Raw genomic sequence first — 24,903 nt, forward strand, 5'->3', positions numbered from 1 at the left:
TCAACCAGTGTTTTTTGTATCGGCAAATGTCTCCCGACATACTGCCCGTGTGTACGGGGCTTTAGGTTAGGTCCACTTTACTCACTCATGCATTAGAGATACTGGTACACATAAAAAAAACCTTATGTCAGACTTTACTCACATGACAAGAAGCATACAATATGTATGGAAAAAATAGCTTTTATTGCAAGACTTGTTCTAGTAAAACATTGAACCACTACATGAGTTGATAAAAACAACAAGACAGAACTATTTGCACAGATATTGAGACCAACTGCACATTCATATGAATTTGCAATTAGTACAATACATAACTGATTGCCTCGTTCATTAAAATAAGGTGATTCCTCATGGGTCAATGTGTTTTATGTTTTCTGCTTATACAGGACTCATGAAGAGAACAGCAGTAGTCACTATGTAAGACAAACATTCAATACAACATATTTTTGCTCATACATTAGTTTGCAACAATCATTCTGTGTCCGTACCCACAGTGCCAAGATATTTTGGCTTATGTCACCCAACATGCTGGCTTTGGATACTGTCTTCCATTAGCTAGAGAATACAGTGATAATTCCAGGGGTGTCACTTTACTTTGTGTGATGCATACAAAGCAATAATTTGCCTAAAAACTATCATTAACGGGGTGTGAGACAGTGGTGGTTTCCTTTTTATTTGATGGAGTCTTATCTGTAATGTAAAGCAGTTGCCACAAGATGTTCCCTTCAGCACATGTATGTTACATTTTTTTTGGAGTATACAAGCTTGTTTCTATTTGGATTCACCTAACTAATCCACAGTGATGGCATGTAAAATGTGCCTTTTCTTTATGGGAAATACATACTGACTTTACTGTGTGCTTAGTCTTCAGAGGCGTTGGAGTTTATGAAAAGAGATCTATCAGAGTTTTCCCGGGTCGTGCAGCATGACACAGCTTGCACTATTGCTGCCACAGCCTCTGTCGTCAAAGATAAACTGGCGGTGAGTGTGAAACAATTTCTAACAATAATAAAAAATACTGATAAGCTATTGCTTAGTTTGCATGTATTTACTGATTGATCACTTTGCCTCAGATAAATTATACTTGTGAATTTATTCTATGAAGGTATGTTCTGATACAATGATCATGCAGTAACTTTGTATGATTAACTGACAGGTCCCTAAATTATATATGTGCAAATGTGTGTTTAATTTGTTTTATATTTTTTTCTGTTTTCTATTGCTTGGAAATGTAATGTAGCACATTTTGTGTTTGCAGGTGGAAGGATCTTCAGGCACTACAGAAAAGGTGAAGAAAGGTCTTTCAGATTTTCTAGGAGTAATTTCTGACACTTTTGCACCATCCCCCGATAAGACGATTGACTGTGATGTTATTACACTGATGGCCACACCTTCTGGAACGACAGAGCTATATGACAGTACTAAGGTATACATTATTGTAATTTTTTTTGTGGTAAACCTAACCAGCATTACCATTTCATTTTTTTTAACATATTTTCTTTTTTTTCCCCTTTTCAGGCACGCTTATACAGTTTGCAGTCTGATCCAGCAACATATTGCAATGAACCTGATGGTAATTATTTTAATAACAATTTTGTCTTGATAAATAATTACTAACTGAATACACATTAGTAGCTCATTGAACAGGAATTCAACTTTACCTATCCCTTAGTGACGTTAGGAATTTTAATGAGCCTCATTGCAATCCCTAACTTTACTAAGGGATAGCTTAAGCTTAATTCCTGTTAAATGTTGATACAAATAATGCAGTAATGCATGTATTATACTTAATAGGTGGAGGGGGCAGCAATAGGAGCCAGTCAGTTGTTGCATGAATATGTGCAGACAAAAAATATTTTGACAGAGGGGCAGATCAAAGTGAGCAGTGGTGTGAGGGGATTCTGCTCCTTCACTTTACAGGCAAAGGCTGGGGAAAAAGAGATGACCTAGCTGAGCCTGGACCTGCAAAGTAGTTTCAGTTCTTACTATTAAGCTGTTTAAATGTGCCGTATTTATCTGCATGGAATCCAGCATTCAGACTTTGCTTCCAAAAGGACCAGACTGCCAGGCTGATAAACAGTGAGCTGAAGGAGTGCCAATGCTGTGTTTTCTTTATTGCAAACCATAAAAGCATGTACAAAATGTTCACTTACAATGGAATGTGCCCCCTCACGCATATATCTTCTAGATTGTAAGCTCTAACGAGCAGGGCCCTCTGATCCTTCCTGTATAGAAATGTATTGTAACTGTACTGTTTTCCCTGATATTGTAAAGCGCTGCACAAACTGTTGGCGCTATATAAATCCTGTATAACAATAATAATAATAATATTATTGTGCTGTCGCAATGGAGTGATGAATCCCAGTGTCCCAACCTGACTGACTGTCGTGACTTGACAAAGGTTCAGTGGCCCCGAAACATAATGTTATGAATGCCAGGTGAAGCTTTTCAACCTCCAGGAGTTTCCTGCGCTGTGACAGTGAAGTCGGTTCCGGTTTCCGGTATTCATGCAGTCTGGCGCATGTCCCTTCTTGCTTGCAGTGACTCCTTCCACCCTCACCTGATCTCGTTTTGCTTGTTTTGTTCCTCCCCTCTCCTATTTGATTGGCCACAGACTGGGATTCCTCAATCCATCATGGCAGGATAATAGCCTATCCATGAGGGGGACGTGGTAATATAATAAATTACTGCACCACTAATATTAAAGAATGAGCTGCCAGCACCAACACTAAGACTAGTTGCATGTGAATATGTGATGGAAAAAGTGCAGCCCTACAAATACATATATACTCCAGGTGTGAACCTAGAGATGAGTGAAAATACGCAATAACAATTCTGCTACGATGCGCAAAGTGCTAGAAACCAAAACAATAAAAATGTGTTTAGAAAATTGATAAAAATACAAATTGTGCACTAACAATAAATCCAGTGCAATCAATAATGACATGGATCAAGTGACACCATGTGAACAGGTGACGACTTATGATCGAAATAATATAATAAAAACACATATAACAAAATACCAGGTGTATATGTTACATCATGGGATAATCAAATTAACTTTAACACATTATAATACAGTGTAAAGTCCATCAATGAAGACTATCATGAGCCTCTAGAACAACCCATGGTGGTGTGGGTATCAGATGTTGATGGATCTCAGAAACATAGATGGTAATGTTCCAGTGTTCACAAAACACCCGGGACTGTGCTTCCACCACCCAGGAGAGGGGTAGGTACTCTTGCCATAAGATGCGGACACACGCGGCAGTGGGTCAAACAGGCATGGATGGAAATACGGGTCTCCGGCCACGATCTCCTGTGAATGTGAACACTCACTCGCAGTGATGCAGTGGACCAGCAAAAACATGGTGATCGTAAAACAAAAGAAAAAAGAAGGCTACCACATGGCGTAGATCAAACAACGTATCGATTTAATTTTAAAAGAATAGTACAAACACTGCTCAAGATGTGTACAATAAAATGTGATCACAAAAAGTTTGTAAAACATGCGCATGTGTGAAGCTTAGCAGCCAATAACCCAACGAGTTTCGTCCTATGGGAATTCAACTGGGGTTTTTTTTTTCTTTTATGATCACCATGTTTTTGCTGGAGGAGAATTTAAAGGAGACTACATAAACCATGAAATTGTGGTTGAGTTCCTGTTTCCTGCATTGCTGATCCGCTGCAGTTATGTGTTTTTTATTTTATTATCTCAATCGTAAGTGGTCACCTGTTCACATGGTGTCACTTGATCCATGTCATTATTAATTGCACTGGATTTCTTGTTCACAATTTATTAGAATTTTTACCAGTTTTCTAAACACTTTCATTGTTTTGGTTTCTAGCACTTTGCACATCGTACCACAATTGTTATTGTGTATGTTCACTCATCTCTAGGTTCACACCTGGAGTATGTATATATTTGTAGCGCTGCACTCTTTCCATTACATATCCATTAGGGGGCACCTTCCATTGTAAGTGAATGTTTTTTGTACATGCGTCTATGGTTTGCAATAAAGAAGACACTGCATTGGAACTCTTTTGGCTCACTTTTTATCAGCTTGGTGGTCTGGTCCTTTTTAGAATCAATATAGTGTTTCAAATAGCCCCATAATGGGATAATATGGAAGAGCAGTGACACAGAAACTTTTTATTTATTTTTTATATTTGCTCCACCTTTAACAGCATTATAGGGTGTGTCAGCATATACAAAGGATACAAAGGATCCAGTATGAAACACTTCCACTAGACTAGGTGCTTTTTTTTTTTACCTCTCCTGATGCTCATTGGTTATTGCCAGCAGCACCAGTATACTTGAGACGGTTTTGTTTTTATTTCATCTTGCACAATCATTGTTTTTATATTATTCATCCTTTAATATTGGTGGATAAAAATGTAGCGCTAAACTCTATGTGAAATAAAAGTGTACACATAAAGAAAGGGACATTCAGATAATCATTCCAATGAAAACCAAATCTAAAAGTCCAACATATCAATAATCATTTGATTTGGTTTTCATTGGAATGATTATTTGAATGTCCCTTTCTTTATGTGTACAATTTTATTTCACATAGAGTTTAGCGCTACATTTTTATTCATCATTACATTAAAATATTTGTCACATTCACATGTAGAAGCTTTAAAATTTTATCACTTGGTTTACAATTTCCATTGTTTTTGCGCAATATTTTCCGACTTTCCTATTTGCAATACTTTTGCATTATTTTTTTGTTGGTGCTATTACGTTATCTGTGTAAAAAATTGTTAGTAGGTAGAGTTTTATGGCAGACTTTGTATATCTCTATCTAGGGAGTAAGTCTGAGGCCCCGTACACACGTCCGAGAAACTCGACGAGAAAAACACATCGTTTTGCTCGTCGAGTTCCTTGTGAAGCCGCCGAGGATCTCGGCGAGCCAAGTTTCCCCATTGACTAACGAGGAAATAGAGAACATGTTCTCCATTTGGCTCGACGAGTTCCTTGTCGGTTTCCTCGGCCAAAAGTGTACACACGACCGGGTTTCTCAGCAGAATCCGGCTCCGATCGAGATTCTGGCTGAATTCTGCCGAGAAACTCGGTCGTGTATAGTGTAGTATGCTCTAAATACTTGCAGGTTATAGAAACTGCTCTAGGAGGCATGCTGCGGATTAAGTTTTGCTTCAATGGCCTCATAACAGAGTATTTCTCCCCTGATAAAGGTACTGGTACATATGGTACTGTAGTAAAGGTGAGGACTTGTAGATATTCCAGCATTTGGCAGCACATAAAGGCATAACCTTATGCGGTTGGAAAAAGTGGATCTTCACTGTATCAGAGCACAACAAACCAAACACACAATTTCATAAAGTTTTAATATTCAAGCAAACTATCCCATCCATCCATGTCTCCATGCTTTATTTTGTTGAGAAATTACTTTGGAAAACACCCTCCTAGCATTTCTGGCCATGGCCTTCTTGAGTAAGGGCAGATGATTCAAGTAGCATTTACTTCCTGGGATCCATCTACCCCATGCATGCAGGAGAGTGTGCTTAAGCTGAGGATACCCCTCCTGAAGATTCCTGGGGATGTATGACACATAATTTGCTTAGGCAAGAAAAACCAGGAAGTAACTGAAGAAATGTAAAAAAATAAAAAGTTTAAAAAGTTTAAAACAAATATATGTTTTCCTATCTAATTACAAACGCTAGCGGCATGAGAAATACAAATAATCAATGTTAGGAGAGTGAAGTTCCACTAAGCATCTACAAGTAAACTGTTTAATGAGGGAATCGACTGCCCTGTCTGAGCACCTGCACAGGAAAGGAAGCTGTGAAGCAAGTGATCTGTGACTAAGTTTGGATTTGGAGGGGTAGCTGTAAGTCACAAGTAAGGATGGGTTCAGGTGTGTTCGCATTCCACATGCCTGAGCCTGCCAGGAAGCTCACACTCCACAGTGCTAATCACAGCCATTGAGACATTTCCCAATCTGTGCAGCCGCAGATCGGGAAATGTCTCACTGCCTGTGATTAGCAGTGTGAGCTTCCTGGCAGGCTCAGGCATGTGGAGCTGCGAACAAGCCCGAGCCCATCCTTAGTCACAAGCTATTCTCTTGATTTTGCAAAAAATGAGAAAAAGGATATTGTTCAGATGGAATGTGCAGTCATTTAAGGGTTGGATCTTATATCGGTGTGCTGCTTAACAGTTTGTGTTACTTGGGGACTGGCTAGAATATACAATATTTTGTGCATTCTATTTCGTATACTTCTGGATTTGCAAAAATATACACCTTTCTAAGGCTAACAAGTTAAAATTGCTGCCTCTTGCTGACATTTTGAGAAATTTGTCCAGACTTCCATGAAGATTGCAAATCTTACACATCTTTTTACATATAACAGGCCCTCCTGAGCTGTTTGATGAATGGTTAACCCACTGGAACCCAGAGCAACGGAAAACAGAAATATCCGAACTTCTAGTTTCAAGCCCATCAATCCGCGCACTCTACACCAAAATGGTATGTGTTTTGTAGGTCTCTGTGTATGCTATTGTACATGCAATCCTCCTGCTCAGCAGTTTTTAAACAGGGGAGTTTTAAGTCCTGTAATGTTTCTCCTCCTGCAGCAAATATCCAAGTTGATTGAAAAGATAAAACCGAATGGATATTGTGGCTAGGAATATTAAAAGAGAAGTATGTGTTTTTTTAAACCATACTTACCTAGGTGGATGCAGCATCAGTCCCCCCGTCGGCTCTAACACTGAGAACTGAGCGATCAAACACCGCCGATCACTTGGTTCTCAGAGTTTTCTTGAGCAGAGAGCTGGTAATTGTCAGTCACCGCTCTCTGCTTTGCCCTTCTCACTCACTGGAGCACTGAGCTGTGAAGGGGGCGGTAGCAGGTGGCTCAGGCTCTCAGCGGCAGGCTGAGCCGGATGCCCATCCAGGCATGTGGATGGATTTGACTTCATTGTATTTATCTTGTTCGAGCCTGGTCTGGCTCTGTAACGTCAGTAGATAGTGGGCTTCAGCCACAGGCGCTGTACAGTCCCACCCAAAAATGGAACTTCCGCTTTTCGGAATCCTCACCCCTCCGGTGTCACATTTGGCACTTTTCAGGGGGGGAGCAGATACCTGTCTAATATAGGTATTTGCTCCCACTTCTGGACATAGATCGCTGCAGGCTCTGCGGCGAGCTATGCCATGTCCGGCCCATCCTCCGTCCCCCGCTGTCTTCTGGGAGACACACAGGTCCCAGAAGACAGTAGGGACCAGTGAGGATGCGCAGCATGACTCGAGCATGCACAATAGGGAACCAGGCTGTGAAGCCGCAAGGCTGATTCCCCTCCACCCGAGAGCCAAGGGACAGGTCGGCTTCAGGTGAGGACATTGCGGGCACCCTGGACAGGTAAGTGTCCATATTTTAAAAGTCGGCAGCTGCGGTATTTTTAGCTGCTGAAAAATTGGCGGGACTCCAATTTAATGAGGACAGTGTAGAAACAGGGACTGCACAGTGGTATTTTGTCATCATCCAGACCGCTAATAGGTTCAGTTGTAAAGTGCAGAGCTAACATGGCTGTTGGAGACCCCTCTCACCTACACACTGTATAGCAAAACCTGCTAAGCTCTAATTTACCCAAGCAAGTGTTTAGTCACACAGTTACAGAACTTTTTTTCTGTTTCAGTATGTTAAAGTAGAACTATAGGCAAAATTTTTTTGTTTTAATTTTGGATAGAGCAAGGGAGGGTTATAACCTCCTGTCAGATAATTTTGTTTTGCTATCTGTGTCCCTTTTTTGGAGATTTCCTTTCACTTCCTGTCCCATAGCCAAACAGGAAGTGATAAGAAATCCTTGGTAATTAAGGGAAATTCTTTGGGGGCTCCCCAGGTCACCAAATCGAGTGTCCCCATTGGAAGATTTACCCGCTATTACTTTTCTGGGGACAATCCAAAATTTAGGATTTTTTTTTACTTTCACTGATAATGGACAGGACAAATAGAGAGGGTGAATCTCCTTAACGTGGACACAGACAGCAATAAAAAATGACAACATTTTAGGCAATATATACTTGTACTGAAAGCTACTGGGAGGTTGTATTCTATCGTAGAAGAAGAAACATATAGCTTATTTTTATGAAAGTGGAAGCTAAAGTTCTGCTGTCGCTGACTTTGAGCAGGCAAGCTTTTTATTGCAGAAGAGAAAAGCCGGGTCTTTTCTGCAATAAAATACACCTACCTGCCTGCTCATAGCATTCTCCAGCTTGTGAACATAGCTGTGCATACACATAGACGAAGATGCCAGTGTGGGACAGGATAGTTGAAAAAAGGCAATTTCCGCTTTAATTTAACACTGTTTACTAAAAAAAAAAATGAACAAAATAAACATATATTGTTCAATAAAATAACCCAGAATAAAACCTTAAAGTATTGGGTTTGCTGTTTTAATAGAGTAAATGCAATTAATGGAATTTATTTTGTGAAAATCGTATTATTATTTCTTAGGACCGAACAGTTGTTATATGGACCGGATCAATTTTGAAATTTCAGATGCGTGCATATTGATGTGCAGTAACTTTGTCATCAGTTATATCACTTTGGCACGTTTATTGCTTTCTTTTCTCAATGATGTCCTGATGATTCGGTTTTGTTACCAGTAGTGATTATTTGCTCTTTTTGTACTATAAAGGGCAAATTTTTGTTTTTTTAACCCCATTATGTTACTGGCCGATCGATTATGATTTTAATCAATTATGAAATTAACCGATTAGTTTTTTTCGGCCCTAGTTTTGTACAAGTAAAAAAAATTGATAAATAATAAAAACATTTTTTTAACAGTGTTATTTTAAAGAAACAAAGTTATTTTTCCAAGTGGGCAAAGTGATTCTCTTTAAAGGATAAGTTCACTTTTTGTAACATGTTACATACATATTCTGAGTGTAATATGTTACAAATTCGCCATCCCTCGATCCCCCATTGTGACAGCGAGCTGGGATCTCCCCTTCCCCTTTCACTCTCACAATTAAAAAAAAAAGCGTAAATGGGAAAACTACAAGTACTGACAACCTTTGCAGCTGTTGGCTTGTAGTTCTCAGTGAACTACGAGGGCACTGTTGAGCGCTGTAGTATTTCCTTGATTCTTCCTGTCAGTGTCAAACTGCCTGCCCTTAAGATGTACGAGCAGACGGATACACTGACGGTCTGTAGGAGTCCTGCATGGCACCCACGAGCTGCTGATCGGGGCGCAGTGATTTCCAGGCTCCTACAAAAAAAATCGAAATGCACGTTATTTTTACCTGCAAAAAAAATGCATGTATTTTTATTTTATTTTTTAAACGTGAACCTATCCTTTAAAGCGGAGGTTCACCCTAAAATAATTATATACCATCCCGTCCAGCATACTAGCATCAGCTACAGTATGCCTTTTTTTTTTTTTTTGCGCTGTATTTATCGTTTAATCCTTCAGTTTCTTTTCAGACTCCCACGGGGAGTAGGCGTTCCTATGAAGAGGGGAACATGATTGACGTTTGGCTATGGCGCGTCAAGCGTTCCGAAAATAGCCGAAATAGGACTCGGCTGTATACGGCGCCTGCGCAGTCAGCTCCTAGTCCATGCACAGGCTCCGTATAGCGCCAAGAAGAGCCGAGACCTAGTCTGGCTATTGCGCGTCACGCTTTCCGAAAATAGCTGGACTAGGTCTCGGCTCTTCTTGGCGCTATACGGCGCCTGTGCATGGACTAGGAGCTGACTGCGCAGGCGCCGTATACAGCCGAGTCCTATTTCGGCTATTTTCGGAACGCGTGATGCGCCATAGCGGACGTCAATCATGTTCCCCTCTTCATAGGAACGCCTACTCCCCGCGGGAGTCTGAAAAGAAACTGAAGGATTAAACAGTAAATAACAGCGCAAAAAAAAAAAAAAAAGGCATACTGTAGCTGACGCTAGTATGCTGGATGGGATGGTACATAGAGATGTTTTTTCGGGTGAACCTCCGCTTTAAGCTATGGCTACATATTATGTATAATTTTGTTATTTTTCTCTTGCAGTTATGCTTCCCAATTTACTGCTATAAAATAATTTCTTTACAAAGTGGTTATACTTACCAGGCCACGCTCCAGTGCTGTTTCCCAGTATGAGGGGCTAATCTCTAGGTCCAAATACTGTTGTGTGGAGAGGTCTGTGATGTCATTACCCTGTCTAAGGGAACATAGACAGGCTGGAATGCTGCAGTAGAGAGGCGGTGTGAGAGTGTAGCTCAGCAAGTATGAAAGACTGGGAGGGGAATCTACTGCAGATACTGTCAGTTTGTCCTGATTAAATAGCAGGAATTAAATAATCGTTCATCAATGTAGACGTTTCTTTCCTGCCTTTTTTTAATGTCTTTTATACATTTTGTGCTGTTATGAATGTAAATTGAATAAGAGTGATGAGCAGTAATTTTGTGTAGCATGTCATGGCAAGCAGTAAGCATTCCTCTTTCACTAAATTGAGAACGTTTCATATATATCTAATTGTTTTGGATTACTGTATTTTAAATATAATTGCCCTTTACATGCCTTATTGAAAAGTTAGATTGTTTGCCTACATTTCAGTTGTCATATATTTGTTCCTTGATGCGATTATTAATGTCTCACAGGTTCCTGCTGCTGTTTCTCACTCTGAATTCTGGCAAAGGTATTTCTATAAAGTGCACCAGCTCGAGCAGGTACGTGTGCATATCTTACAATAGAGTAACACAAGCAGCTTATACCGCATAATGTTCTTCTGTTTTCTCCTAATATATACCGTATTTATCGCGGTATAACGCGCTCCCGCGTATACCGCGCACCCCTAAAGTTGCCCTCAAACCTGTGGAAAAAACGTTTTTTTTTGTACTTACAGTTTTGGTGTCTTGCGCGGCGTCCATCGTCGGGTCCGGCGTCCTTCTGCGGCTTTGGGTGTCCTCTTCGTCGGGTCCGGCGTCCTTCTGCGGCTTCGGGTGTCCTCTTCGTCGGGTCCGGCGTCCTTCTGCGGCTTTGGGTGTCCTCTTCGTCGGGTCCGGCATCCTTCTGCGGCTTTGGGTGTCCTCTTCGTCGGGTCCGGCGTCCTTCTGCGGCGTCCTCCCCGCTCGTTTCCCGCGCCGAGTTTGAATACTGCGCTGACATATACAGAGCGCAGTACACTCGTGTATTGTCGGCAATGCTCGGCAACTCTCGCGCTGACGTCCTGTACGTTCAGGACGTGAGCGCGGAAGGACCCGAGACTGCCCGACTATACCCGAGTGTACTGCGCTCGGTATATGTCGGCGCAGTATTCAAAACTCGGCGCGGGTATCGGCGTATACCGCGCACCCACGATTTTGCCCTGATTTTCAGGGCAAAAAAGTGTGCGGTATACGTCGATAAATACGGTACATTTTTTTTGTGCATAGAATTTCTTCTAGGTATGCAGTCTAATATTTGTTTAATAGTCCAGTGACTGACATTTATACTGCAGTGCAGTGATGGTGGCTGAAGGTGCACAGAGCTCTGATTTCTAGGTGACCAGGCCAAGAAGATTTTTCGGCTAATTTTGCTGCATTGTACTTATTACACCTTGTGAAATTCAAGGAATCACACCAAACAGGCTTCTTATACAAAACAGGTTTTTTACAACTTAAATAGTTTGCCGGATGCAAAATACCAGTCCCAAACAGCAAACAAACTCAAAGGCTTTTCTTGAGGTTAATATAATTTCAATATTGACAGAACTATGTTTACTTCAGCGTGAAGCTTTTCCATGTAACAAACGTCCTGGCCACAGAAGCACAACAGAGCCCAGCCAGCAGCAGGGGTTTTTCGCAGCTCCACACAGGTGCACACTCCCAAGCTCTTTCAACTCCTCTTCACTTCCTCTTTATCAGCCTTCTGGTGTGTTAACCTGTCTGCTTCTCTTAAAGGGCCCAGAACTTGCTGCATAAAAGTGTAGGTGTACATACCTGCCATCTAGGACGCATCCCTTTTTTATCAGCACAACCTTCACAATAGCACCACTAAAATAAGGCCCACGCACATGAAGGCACAGAAAATCAAGTCCGAAGTCATATAAGTGCAGTTTTAAAAGAAAAGATTTCGAATATTGCTTCTGTTTAGGACCATTTATTTTCTTCCTTGTGAGTTAGCAGTTTTCCAGAAGCCAGTGCTGGGAGATCACTAAATCACTGATATGACAGATTGTCCAGCCTGCTGAAGTTCAGTGTTAGTACATAGCTTTCTGTGTCCAAATGACCTGCTCAGTGGCTGCTTTCCTGGAGATGGATTCAGAGAGGATGAAAGATCTGCATCTGTCTGCTGCAACCTGGTCTCCAAACCTCAAGCAACAATACAATTTCACAATTTCTCTTATGCGTTTCCTGCACTACAGGATGAGATTACCCCTCTCCCACCCTGCCAAACAGTGTTTTCATGAACAATTCATAAAATTCAATTCATAAAAGACACTGTGAGTTCCTCATAGACATCTTCACATCACTGATCTTTTATGGGAAATTCTGGAGTGCAGAAGACAACGTGTCTCTTTTATTTTTTTTTATTTTTTACCTTGTTCGCCCTTGAATTAACTGGAGGCTTTTTTTTTTTTCTGTTTTTTACAAAATCCCATACCGCCTACACAGTTCAGGATCTGCATATCCTTCCAAGTAAATGTAATCTGTGAAGGCAAAGGGTGGATCCCATTCCATGATCTTTTTATATATTATAGGGTTTTTCTGTTTATTTTTCTAAATCCCTGTAAATAAAACAAAATATGTTTTGCGTTCTTTTATTGGTACTTTTTATTTCTACTTCAATGAGGATGAATTGTGTTACTGCTTTTCTATTTATCAGCAGAAATTAAGACAAATGGTAATTCTTTCAGGGTACCGCTAAGACACGGTTAACATTTCTAGATGTTCCAGCAACATAAACGTCACCTTTTGATTTTAGGTCCACTTTAAAGAAGAACCGCCTCTGGAAGCTGTGCCCAAAAAGACAGGCAAAGGATAAATGATTAGTCTTAGGCCCCTTTCACACTGGGGCGGGAGGTGCGGTGGCGGTATAGCACCACTACTATTAGCGGCGCTATACCGCCGGAATTGCGATGGTATTCGGCTGCTAGCGGTGCGGTTTTAACCTTCGCTAGCGCCCAAAAAAGGGTTAATACCGCCCGCAGTGCGCCTCTGCAGAGGCGCATTGCCGACGGTATAGCCGCGGTGTCCCATGTTTTTAATGAGAGGGAGCGGCAAACACACCGCTCCTCTCGCCGCTCCAAAGATGCTACTGGCAGGACTTTTGGAGCGGTGCCACCAGCACATCGCCTCAGTGTGAAAGCACTCGGGCTGCCACACTGAGACTGCAGGGCAGGAGTTTTTCAGGCGATATTTAGGTGCTATTTTTAGCGCTAAACCGCCTGAAAAACTCCTCAGTGTGAAAGGGGTCTTAGTATTGCCATTTATCTTTTCTTGTTACCAATTTACCATGCCTTATTCTGCACTGTGTTTCTGATTTACTTCAGATATACAGGAAACTACGCTTCTATTTTTCAGATATTTCCGTTTCAATTTTTTTTTAGGTGCATGGTAGTAAATTTCCCAATTTCCAAGAGATGTAGGAATTGCCCTGTTTTGAGGTGTTTAAATATCCTGTGTAGTTGCTGTGTATTTGAAACTAACTTTCATTTTATATGACTTCCCCAGGAAGAAGCAAGGAGAGATGCTCTGAAGCAGAGAGCAGAGCAGAGTGTACATTCCGAGGAGTCAAGGTGGGAGGAGGAAGAAGGTGAGGATATAACAATCTAATACCTTCTATTAGATCCATGTTACATATCTGTCTTCATGAGGTTTGGTAAATATGTAGTGTGAGGAGCAGGGATGACCAGTGAGAATTGCACATAAATTGGCTTTCAGTGCTCTCTAAATATTTCAAACCTGTTTATTGATTGCTGATTGATTACCAAATATAGGTATTTCTACCACATTAACTATTTATCCAATATGTTTACAAATACCGTATATACTTGAGTATAAGCCGAGGCCCTAATTTTACCACAAAAAATGGGAATACTTATTGACTCGAGTATAAGCCTAGGGTGACAATGCAGCAGCTACTGTAAGCGGAAAAGAGGGTCAACAATGCCCATTTGCACGCCTCACTGTGCCCATTTGCACGCCTCACTGTGCCCATTGTAGCCTTACTGTGCCCATTGTAGCCTTACTGTGCCCATCCTCACTGTGCCCATTGCAGCCTCAGTGTACCTCTATTCTTAACAGGCTGCGGGCATCCATTTTTCTAAAGTCGCGGCTTCCTCCTGGTCCGTGATAGGCGTTTTGACACTGTTCCGCTACCGCCTATCACGGAGGTCCTCTAATCCTCGGACTCAGTTTCCCAGCAGACACTGTGTTCAGTGTTCCGCAAATCATGGACCTTCTTTCATCCTTGGACAAGAGGGACGTCCATGATAGGTGGAACACTGAACACAGTGTCTGCTGGGAAAGTCCGAGGATGAGAGGACTTCCGTGATAGGCGGTAGTAGAACACAGTGTCAAACGCCTATCACAGACCAGGAGGAAGCCGCAACTTTTGAAAAATGGATGCCCACGACCCGACACAGACTATCACGGAAAGGGACCAGGAGGAAGCCACGACTTTTGAAAAATGGATGCCCGCTGCCTGTTAAGAATACAGGTACACTGAGGCTGCAATGGGCACAGTAAGGCTACAATGGGTACAGTGAGGGCTAAAAAAAAGTCTGAAAAACTCGGCTTATAATCGAGTATATACGTTTTTTTCAGAGTGGTTTGAAACGTGATTAAGGATTTTTGCAGCAGGCCTAAAGTGACTGATAAAGCTGTTTCCTATGGTGGCACATCTGTGGGCTTGATCATGAGATGTGCTGCCTGTGTTCATGGACACAGCGTGGCTCAGCCCCACCCCTGTTTCTCATCAAGCTTTAATTGACAGCAGCAGGAGCCAATGTCTGCCGTGTGAGGGGGAGAGCCTCTGTTCTCAGGCACAGTGCTGGATCGATGAGGAACTGGTGTGGGAAGCTGTACACAAGTTTTTTTTTTGTTTGTTTTTTTACCTTAATGCAGTGAATGCATTAAGGTAGAAAAGAAAAAAGTCTTTAGAACCAATTTAAAGAAAACTTTCACCTAAAGGGGACACTCTAGTCAACCAGTATTGTCTGTGGAATGACATTCATCATACTCACTGGCACGTTTCAGCTATTTTCTGTGGTTACTAGTATCTTTATCTACTGATTCCTCTTAAATTTGCAAGCCAGACATTTATAGGCAGTGTACTTTGTAGTTTCAGGGCACTCAGTCTGGCACCCTAAACTTATAGTGAACTTTTTTGAAGGCTAAGCTGACAAATGTCTAAATTTATCAAGTACAGAGCATTAGCAGTTCATTGATTTTACTTATTGTCTGGGGTTGCACTATAGATGAAAGTATCTCTATTGCATTTTTTCTGGTTGTACTGTGGTCAAGAGCTACAATTGCAGCACTGCCATTTGTTAAGCCTGCTATAGGCAGATCGAAATTGGGTCTGTTCACCAGGAACCGACCAAATTTTGATCTATCGATCAACTTCAATTCAACCAGCCTGATGGCTTTTTTTTTTTTTTTTTTTTTACGATCACTATAGCCACCAGCAGCGATCATTGTATTCTGATGACTGGGAATCCTTCCCGCTGTCAGAATACAATAGCGCTGCGGGAGGGATTCCCCCATCAACACTGACTCCGGTGATGGGGGGTATCAAGCAATTTTCTTTCCTTAAAACCCTGAAGGAAAGAAAATTGTATAATGTATGACCAGCCTTAGTGGAAATGGAAATCATATTGCTATCGTTTGGGGGAGGGACTTTTTGAGCAACATTGTACCTGAATGATTCTGACTGCCTAACAGTGTAATCAGTGACAGCCCTAAAGTTGTTGTAATACCCACCAGGCTGAAGCATGCTGCTCATGCTCAATTTGGTGCGGGGCCTGTTTTGGAAAACACTAAGTTGGAATTATTAATAATGGAGCCTGAACACACCAAACACATTTCTACTTACTATGCTGTGCTCATGGGAAGGAAGCAGCCAAAAGAGGAGACAGTGAGACTCAGGTGGACTGCTGTGATCCCCGAAATGACTGAAACTCAGTGGGAGGAGGTTCTATTGTCTTATCTACCTACTGTAATCTCCAGTAGGGACAAACTAATACAACTGAGGTACCTGCACCAAATGTATTACACACCACATAGATTATATAGGGTGGGCAGAAGAGATGACCCTGTTTGTCATAAGTGCCTGGTGGCAGAAGGCACCTTTATTCATATGGTGTGGGAGTGTAACAGGATTTGCCCATTGTGGTCGCAGGTTACCCAATTTATTGCAGACACTTTTGATCTCCCGAATATATGTAGTCCAGATTTGGGCCTCCTAGGTATTATAGAAGATGAAGTGATGAGTAATAATATGCGAACATTCTTGAGGCTGCTCTTTTACTATGTCAGGAAGCTGATTGTCCTAAATTGGGTGAAGAGGGATCATCTTCCTTTATCTGCTTGGAAGGGACTGGTTAATGCAAATGTCACACTGTATAAAATGACCTATGAGGCAAGAGGTAGTAGAAAAAAATTCCATGGGGTAGATGGGTTGACTCCAAGGACACCAATCCGGGAGTTACTTAAGGGAATGTTGTTCTAAAATGAATTGTGTGACACTCATTGTGGACTCGATCAGGGGGAGTACTGTGGGGATTGGGGGCAGCGGCACACGAGAAAAGGGGTTCTTTTTGTTTTTTTTTGTTTTTTTGCTCTTTATTCTTTGACCTGTTTTTGTTTTTGGTTCCTATGGTGCTCTATGTCTACTCTACATAATATGGGTTAACGTGTTATAAAGTACATCCTGGACTAGAGTGCGAGGTTTAGTAATTGCAATAAGTAAGGAAAATGCTATGTGCACTATTATGAGAATCCATGTTAGGATTGTTTTTGAAATTTTGTTGTATATGGAGGTCGAGGACCAAGGATTTCTTGTCTTCTGCATTTTAAGAATGTTTTCAACTGTCCATGTACCTTGCATATTCTGTTATCCCCTGTGTATGTGTATATGGCTAATAAAAACCTTAAAAAAAAAAAAAAGTTGTAATACCCAGTGAAGTGACTGGGCTCAGGTGATTCACAGAGAGTAAACAAATCCTCCTACGTAAGTTGTTCCTGTTTATCTGCAGTCTTCTCTACCTCTATTCAAAGACCAGAATTTAGAAAGCTTGTCTGAGCTGATTGGACGGAAGGGGCTGTCAATCAGTTGGAGCTCCCTTCCCTGTTACTTTTTTTTCTTTAGGTGTCAGGAAAACTTTGTCTGCCGCGACTCATGCAGACGGCAGGGAAATTAGGCAGCAGACTCAAATGGCACCTAGACAAATACACACTATAGAGGGGATATGCTTTGTTCATATTTCATGTCTGAAGTTTACAAACACTTTAAGCTAGCCATACTGCAAAAGAAAATTGGTAGTTTTTTTTATCCTGTTCAGAGTGGATAAGGAAATGTACACTACTGGCTATTGTATTCAAGCAGCCACAAATTGTTAATGACCTAAAACATATTTGTCCTGTCTTTTATTCCCCAGAGGACTTTATTGGATCTGGATCACCGCGTGTTTCAAATATTGAGAAGTTTAGGATACCTTCAGCTGCCATTCCAGCCCTTAATGTGCAAAGCAGTTCTGAGGAGCCAAACATACAGTGCAAAGAAACTGTTTGTGTGACAAGCCCCTCTGAGAGCAGTGAAAGCATCTCGCCAATCACTCAGATTGACAACCCTGCTTACCATGGACCCAAAGCTCCAGCTGAATCCCCTGCTATTCCAGCTGCAGTAGCTGATGAGGTACAAGAAGACAAACCAGATGTGAACTTAGTCCTAGACTCCGAGGAACATTCAGTGGCCAAAGTCAATACACAGAGCTCTATTCGAAAAGAAGATCAACCCTCTGACCTTCGTGTGTTTGAACTTAACAGTGACAGTGGCAAATCAACACCTTCTAACAATGGACAGAAAGGTGAACGCAGTAAAACATTTATTTGGAGTTATATCATGACTATAGCCATGTAGCAGACTTCTGTTTTAAGTAATCATTCCCACTTACCTTTCAATTCACTTTTTTGGTTGTTGTTATGCACTTGTGGGTTCCAGTTAAATAGTTTTCATCTCTACTACTATCAGGGTCCAGTACGGACGTCAGTGAGGACTGGGAGAAGGACTTTGATATGACAGAGGAGGAAGTACAGATGGCCTTGTCTCGTGTAGAGGTGTCTGGAGAGGTGGGTGTATACTTACAGATATTGTTAGGACATTGGTGTATGACAGTGCTTTTATATATATATAGAATGTAGTTAAACAGATTATAATGCTGTATATCATACTGATTTTGTAAAAAATAAACACATACTTGTTTCAAGTGTAATTTTCACATTTAATAGATTCAGGATAGTATAATATAATTAAGATTGGATTTTCTTTAAAAGCTATACTGATCTGGGCTATAAAATGTTTTTGTGTTGGGTTCTATATATTTATTTTTTATAGATTACAGATGCCCATTGATCAAATAACCTCCTTTCCCGTACATCACAGGACACGGACCCTTAATAATAACTAAATGGATTATGTTCCACCTTCAGGTGATCGGACACTGGCACACCCAAGACAGGAAGTTTCCCTCTATAATAACCCCTCCCATACAGGGAATACCTCATTTTTTTCGCCAGTGTTTATGGTGTTGGTCACGGTTAAAGATGTGCTAAGAAGAGCTCCGCTTCATGATCAAGGAGCTATGCAAACGGATTCATCCAAAATGCCAATAAAGGCTAAAATCGATGATACTCGGCCTTGTGGAAGAACGAGGTTTTGCCTTTAACATCTCTTTGTAGGACTGGACCCTGGGATCCAGCATTTTGAGCACATATCTAAATGCTCAAAGGTTTTCTGGCAGGGTGCGATCCAGGTCAGAGCTCCCCTTTAATGGGAACCCAAGTCCCTGAAGGTCTGGCACGACACGGCCCGCCGTGATGGGTGAAGATTGGGTCTGTCTGGTCCTCAGCAATACCCTGCGGCGGGATTGTGAAGATAATCCTAAGAAACATCATGAGGTGCTCTTAAAGTGGTTATAAACCCCTTTACAACCACTTTTACCTACAAGTAGACAACGGCGCAGGCGCACTTTAGAAACGGCGACTGTGCCGTTTCTAAAGGAGATCATGCCGTGACTGGCGGCTCCCGCGCACATGCGCGGGAGTGACGTCATTGCGGCTCCAGCCAATCACAGCGCCGGAGCCGCGATACCCAGAAGGAAGAGGGTGAAAGATGGACGCTTCGTGGAGGCGAGGAAATCTGGGACATCGCAGGCTTCGGTTTCAGGTAAGTGATACATAATGGGCTACTATGCGATGCATAGTAGCCCATTATGCTTTACCTTTGGAGGGAAACAAAGAATTCAAGAATACATCCTAGTGTACCATCATTCCTACATAAGCATTTCTAGCAATGTACCGTTTCCTCAGCTATTACACCACTACATCTCCCGAGACATTTTTAATCCAGCCCGCCCATACTTTCTCAAACTTCTTAGGACACCAAGCTGTATAGGTTAACTTGTACATTGGTAGGGCATTATTAACCAGTTTCACCCAGTTTTGCAGAGATGGAGGTAATGGGTTCCGCTATCTAAGGGCCAAAGCTTTCTTAGCATAACAAGAGTATTTTCAACAGGGTTTTCTGTGAGGTGGATATCTCCTCTTCCTCCAGGTCTCCTAAGAGACATCTGGCCGGAGAGTAAACATTTGGGAGTTCCAGGGTATCCTCCAAAAATGTCAGGACTGCTTTCCAGAAGCTGTCCACCCGGGGACACTGCCACACCATATGGAAAAAGTCACCCTCTGCTGCATTACAGCGAGTTGACGGTGATTCCCGTCTACCCATTTTATGTAGTCGCTTGGGGGTATAATTATGTGAAGGTAGTTGAACTGTAGTAGTTTGTCTCTGGCCGAGATCATCAAAGAGCCATATTTAATTATCCACAGAGACAGAGTAGTGTTGCGTCCTCACCTAACCTTTCTGCCTAAAGTGGTGCCAGGGTTCCATCTGAACCAGAATGTTGCCCTGCCTTCTTTTTTTCCAGAATCGTGTTCTGCATAAGAATTTTTTTTGCACTCCTTTGATGTAGATAGGGAAAACTGATGTTTTGTTTGTACTGCCAGAAGGTCCCAGGAAGGGCCATGCAGCGTCAAAATCTACTATCTCTAAGTGGATTCGACAAGTTATTGTTCAGGCTTATGGTTTGAAGAGGAAGGTTCCTCCTTTTTATGTCAGAGTGCACTCTACCAGAGCAGTAAGTGCTTCATGGGAGGTGCATCACCAGGCCTTCATGGCTCAGATCTACAAGGCCGCAACTTGGTCTTCAGTCCATACATTCACAAGATTCTATTAGGGGGATGTGAGAGGGCATGAGGATGCCGCCTTTGGGCGTAGTGTGCTGCGGGCAGCAGTATAGATCCTTATGTCTGATGGCGGTCTGCCTTGATCTGTGTTTCCCTCCCCTCAAATTAGCATTGCTCCGGGACATCCCATTTAGTTATTATTAATGCTCTGTGTCCCGTGATGTACGAGAAAGAAAATAGGATTGCCTGTAAAATCCTTTTTGTGGAGTACATCACAGGACACAGAGGTCCCTCCCCTCCTGTTTGCTTTGCTACAAAACTGAGGTACAGGGAGGGGTTATATAGAGGGGAACTTCCTGTCTTGGGTGTGCCAGTGTCCAGTCACCTGAAGGTGGAACATAACCCATTTAGTTATTATTAAGGCTTTGTGTCCCGTGATGTACTCCAAGAAAAGGATTTTACAGGTAAGCTGTTACAAAAATACTATTCCAGGTTCTTGAGATCAGGATATGAAATTCATGCTAAAGAGATGCCATTAACATCCGGGCTATTTTGTCACAAAGCGCTTTGGCACCACCGACCGGTGGTATATGCGCGCTTCCCAAATAAATAGTAATAAATAAATTAATAGTGATGGATTTAATTTCTTATTAAGAAACATGTTTTAAATATATTGGTCCTAAACCCTTTCCCAAAACAGAAAAGTATAAACCCACTAGACTAGGTTAACCCAAAAGGAAAATTAACTCCCTGTAAAAAGTGTATAAGGCTTTTTTCTGTGCAAAACACACACACACACTCTGACCATCTGCATGTGTATATATGGTTGCTTGTGTTTTGTAAAAGATTATCTTTTTTTTTTTTTCCAGTTGGAAGACGAAGATTGGGAAAACTGGGAATAACTAGTGTAGAGAGATCACTGCTAATTCATCATGATTACAATGGAAGAGTCTAAACCTTTCACCTCTGACCCTCATCTACCTGTCAGTCTCCCAGATGTAACATGTTCCTTTTGATCCACACTCATGAACAGGAAAGACCAAATGTATCATCTGGATTGCACTGGCATGGCAGGGGTTTTCTAGGACGTGGCTGATTTCTTTATTCTGTTCTCTATATCCTTTTGCTGCCAGAGACCTGCAGTTCCATTTAATTTAAGGAAACTAATTCCTGTATGACCTGTTCCTTGGTGTCTGGGTGTGATTGCTTGCAGCCACTGTGTCTTTTGACAGGGCTGCATTGTAAATGCTTTTTTTTTTGTTGTACAGATTTGAATGCACACATCGATTCAAGAACCAAGAAAAGTTCTAGTCGCTAATGTGGCCATATATAAATAGTCTGTTCTGCTACCCTAAATGACCGATTCTGGTGCAGGCTCAATTTGCATTAAGACTTTTGTCACAGTGCTGGGTTAGCTTAAGGCAATTTATGCAATAGTAGGCAGAACAGGTGTCAGTGCATATGGGTGCACCTGTGTTCTCCCATAACAGTGTAAGTGGAAGCTGGTCAGCCCTTTTCTAATGTGTGCTGAACTCTATAGGGAACTAACTGGGTAGCTCAGAATCAGCGCCAAGTCTAAAGCAGTATCATGCCTTCAGTTTGATGCTGATTCTAAATGATAAATTTTGCAATGGGGTTGATTTACTAAAACTGGACTGTGAAAATCTGGTGCAGCTGTGCTTGGTAGCCAATAGGCTTCTAACTTCAGCTTGTTCAATTAAGCTTCGACGGAAAAAAAAAAAACATGGAAGCTGATTGGTTTCTATGGAGAGCTGCAGCATTACATAAACTGAACATAAACAGCAGTCATTCAGAAGGTTCACATGTATACATACCCCAATGTAGAGCAGAAAGCCTAGCTTTTCTTCTTGGTTCTCTGCTTTCAGCATGCTCTATTATGATGATTGTCTGGTCAGAGGTAACTGACTCTGTAAATGAGTATACCAGTCTGTGTCCTCAAACTGTGTGACCTGTTGGGAGTCCATATGAACCAGCTATGAGTAGTTCTGAGATGGTAGCTGGATGGATTCATTTCTTAAAGGATGTTTCCACTTTAAGGCCTCTTGCACACTGCAGCTTGAAAAAACTCAGTATAGCTTATTTTCCTACTGAGCTAAAATACAGCCCATTAATTGTAATGTGCCTATGCACACAGGCGTGTAAATAAGCGCCATGTATTCTTCAGTAAAAATACATAGAAAAATCGCCATTTTTTGGTCAGTAATCGTATGCCTCATGCATACAGTCGTGCACATTTGTGCGCAAATGTCCATTAACATATTGTGAACGTGAGTATAAGTTTGCGCAAACGCATATGTGCAAAAATATACCAAAAAATAACGTCTTAAAAAAGATATGCTCAAACAGGAGTATCGTGTACAAGAGGCCTTTAGTATAAGTGCTGCTTTAGAGCCCCATCTCCCCATGGTGACCATTTGTTATATCATTTATATTTACCTAAACCTTGGGTGATTGTTGAGGTGCATTTTTTCATTCATTTAGGTGGAAGTCTGTCAATGTTTGGAGACGGACCTTCCCGGGAAGTTGCACAGTGAAGATTACATGAGACTGGGATTTAGGTGAAGTATATCCTGTTTAACAAATGTCACCACAGAGAGATAGAGATTTGAAGTGTGAAATGCAGGAAATGTGCACTTTTCCTTTAATTTCTACGTGGACCCCCCGGTAAAGCACACCTCATCAGGGAAACACATGCACTGTGATTGCAGATCTCCTGAAAATACTAGTTGTCGGGCAAGCTCTGACTTTAAGTTGTGCCACTGACCCAGAATACATATTTCAGTAAGCTTTGAAGCTAGAGGGTCAGTATGAAAGCCATGCAACTAGCATTTTCAGACTAAGAAATGATGGCCCTTGGAGTTATGTGATGACAAGTTTTATTTTAAAGTGGAGCTCCATCCAAAAGGGGAAGATCCGCTTGTTTGCTTTCTCCCCCTTCTGCTGCCACATTTGGCTTTTTTTTTTGGGGGGGGGGGGGTAGGTACCTGTCACCAATTCAGGGAGACCTTCGGCCCCCCGCCTCCTTCCCTGGCCATTCACAAAGCGCAGCGCGCTTCAGGGAACCGGCTGCAAAGCCTCAAGGCTTCACTACCGGTCTCCCTTACAAGGAATGGCGGCGACAGCACCCAAAGGCCTATTGAAAAATCTGCTGGGGCGCTGACACTGCAGCATCCCAAGGCATGCAAGTGTCCTAATATTAAAAGTCAGCAGCTACAGTATTTGTAGCTGCTGACTTTTAATTTTTGTATTTTTTTTACTTTTAATTTTTGGTGGGGGGGCTAGAGCTCCGCTTTAAGCACCCTTCAGTAAATCATCATGGAGGAGTTCTTCCTTACACACACCTTACTGTTCTGGGGTATGATCAATGAAGATTTAATTTGAAAGGACAAACAAATTTCTCAAAAGAAATATAAACACAAGGAGACTTATATTCTGCTGCTGCTTATGGGGGGTTGCCATGGGCTTGGGAGTCTTTCATGTTACTTTATAAGGAGGGTCTGAAGTATGAGTTTATGTTTTAGTTTAAATTGGAAAACCCCTTTCTTTTTATTGCAGGTCAGATCTGTGATGCATTATGCTGTGAGTTCCATTTTCTCAATTCTAGTAATGTATGCTGGCTCTTATAAGGTTCTGCTCCCTCTCTTATTTACTAACACATCCTTCATTCCTGTCAGTTGTGTGTGCAATATATATTATCTATTTAAGTTGTGTGGCAGCAAAGGAGGATGAGAGAGGCAGCAGTTTGAGGGAAAGAGAAACCTCACATTAAATCATAAATGCTTTCTTTTTTTCTTTTTTTTAAACTATGATATTCTCCTGGACCTTACAAATTTTGCACTTCGCTGCTATGAAAGAAATGGTGGCATGATCTCTTAATTCTCCTTGTGTATAATGCATAGACATCCAACAAAAATGCTCTTTATTTTATAGTGAATAAATTACGTTCTGCAACCCTATTATCTGTATTTGATGCTTTTATTGATTCTAATCTAATTTATTTACGTATCTATGAATATAATTTGTAGAATGGGGCACATTTAATGTAAATAATAAAGAATAAACCGCGCTAAATGCTGCATACAACAAAATTAATAATGAAACTCTAAATTCAATAATAAAAAATTAAATGATAAAAAAAACACACTAAAAAACAACAATCGCTGGAAAAGTCACAGAGATTGCCGCTCCAGGCAGGTCTTGTTGGGTGCAAATCTTCTCAGGAACTGAGGGGGCTAGCAATGCACATGGCAATTAAGAACAAAAGATGATCAGGACAGCCGCACTGCAATCCAACGTAACTCTAATGTAAAAAACTGGAAACGGGCACTACAAGTCACAGCAACGAAACCCAGGACAGCTGACGCGTTTCACACTAACTTCAGTGTTTACTCATAGCTCATCTATGAGTAAACACTGAAGTTGGTTGGTTTTTACATTAAAGTTACGTTGGATTGGAGTGCGGCTGTCCTGATCATCTTTTGTTCTTA

General features: G+C 41.5%; 1 protein-coding gene across 2 annotated transcripts in view; it reads left to right on the top strand.

Annotated features, from left to right (window-relative positions):
* The window catches only part of BSDC1 (BSD domain containing 1), a 40,507-nt gene extending 16,135 nt beyond the window's left edge, over positions 1-24,372 (top strand). For both annotated transcript variants that reach the window (XM_040337037.1, XM_040337038.1), the window contains 9 exons: positions 865-981; positions 1,259-1,426; positions 1,519-1,573; positions 6,376-6,491; positions 10,607-10,675; positions 13,661-13,742; positions 17,590-18,018; positions 18,183-18,280; positions 21,265-24,372. In XM_040337037.1, the coding sequence (XP_040192971.1) occupies positions 865-981; positions 1,259-1,426; positions 1,519-1,573; positions 6,376-6,491; positions 10,607-10,675; positions 13,661-13,742; positions 17,590-18,018; positions 18,183-18,280; positions 21,265-21,297 (1,167 nt within the window). In that variant the 3' untranslated portion in view covers positions 21,298-24,372. The remainder of the gene's footprint in view (positions 1-864; positions 982-1,258; positions 1,427-1,518; positions 1,574-6,375; positions 6,492-10,606; positions 10,676-13,660; positions 13,743-17,589; positions 18,019-18,182; positions 18,281-21,264) is intronic.
* The last annotated feature ends 531 nt before the right edge of the window (positions 24,373-24,903 follow it).

The sequence above is a fragment of the Rana temporaria genome, chromosome 2 (genome assembly GCF_905171775.1).
Source record: "Rana temporaria chromosome 2, aRanTem1.1, whole genome shotgun sequence".
Classification (NCBI taxonomy): domain Eukaryota; kingdom Metazoa; phylum Chordata; class Amphibia; order Anura; family Ranidae; genus Rana; species Rana temporaria.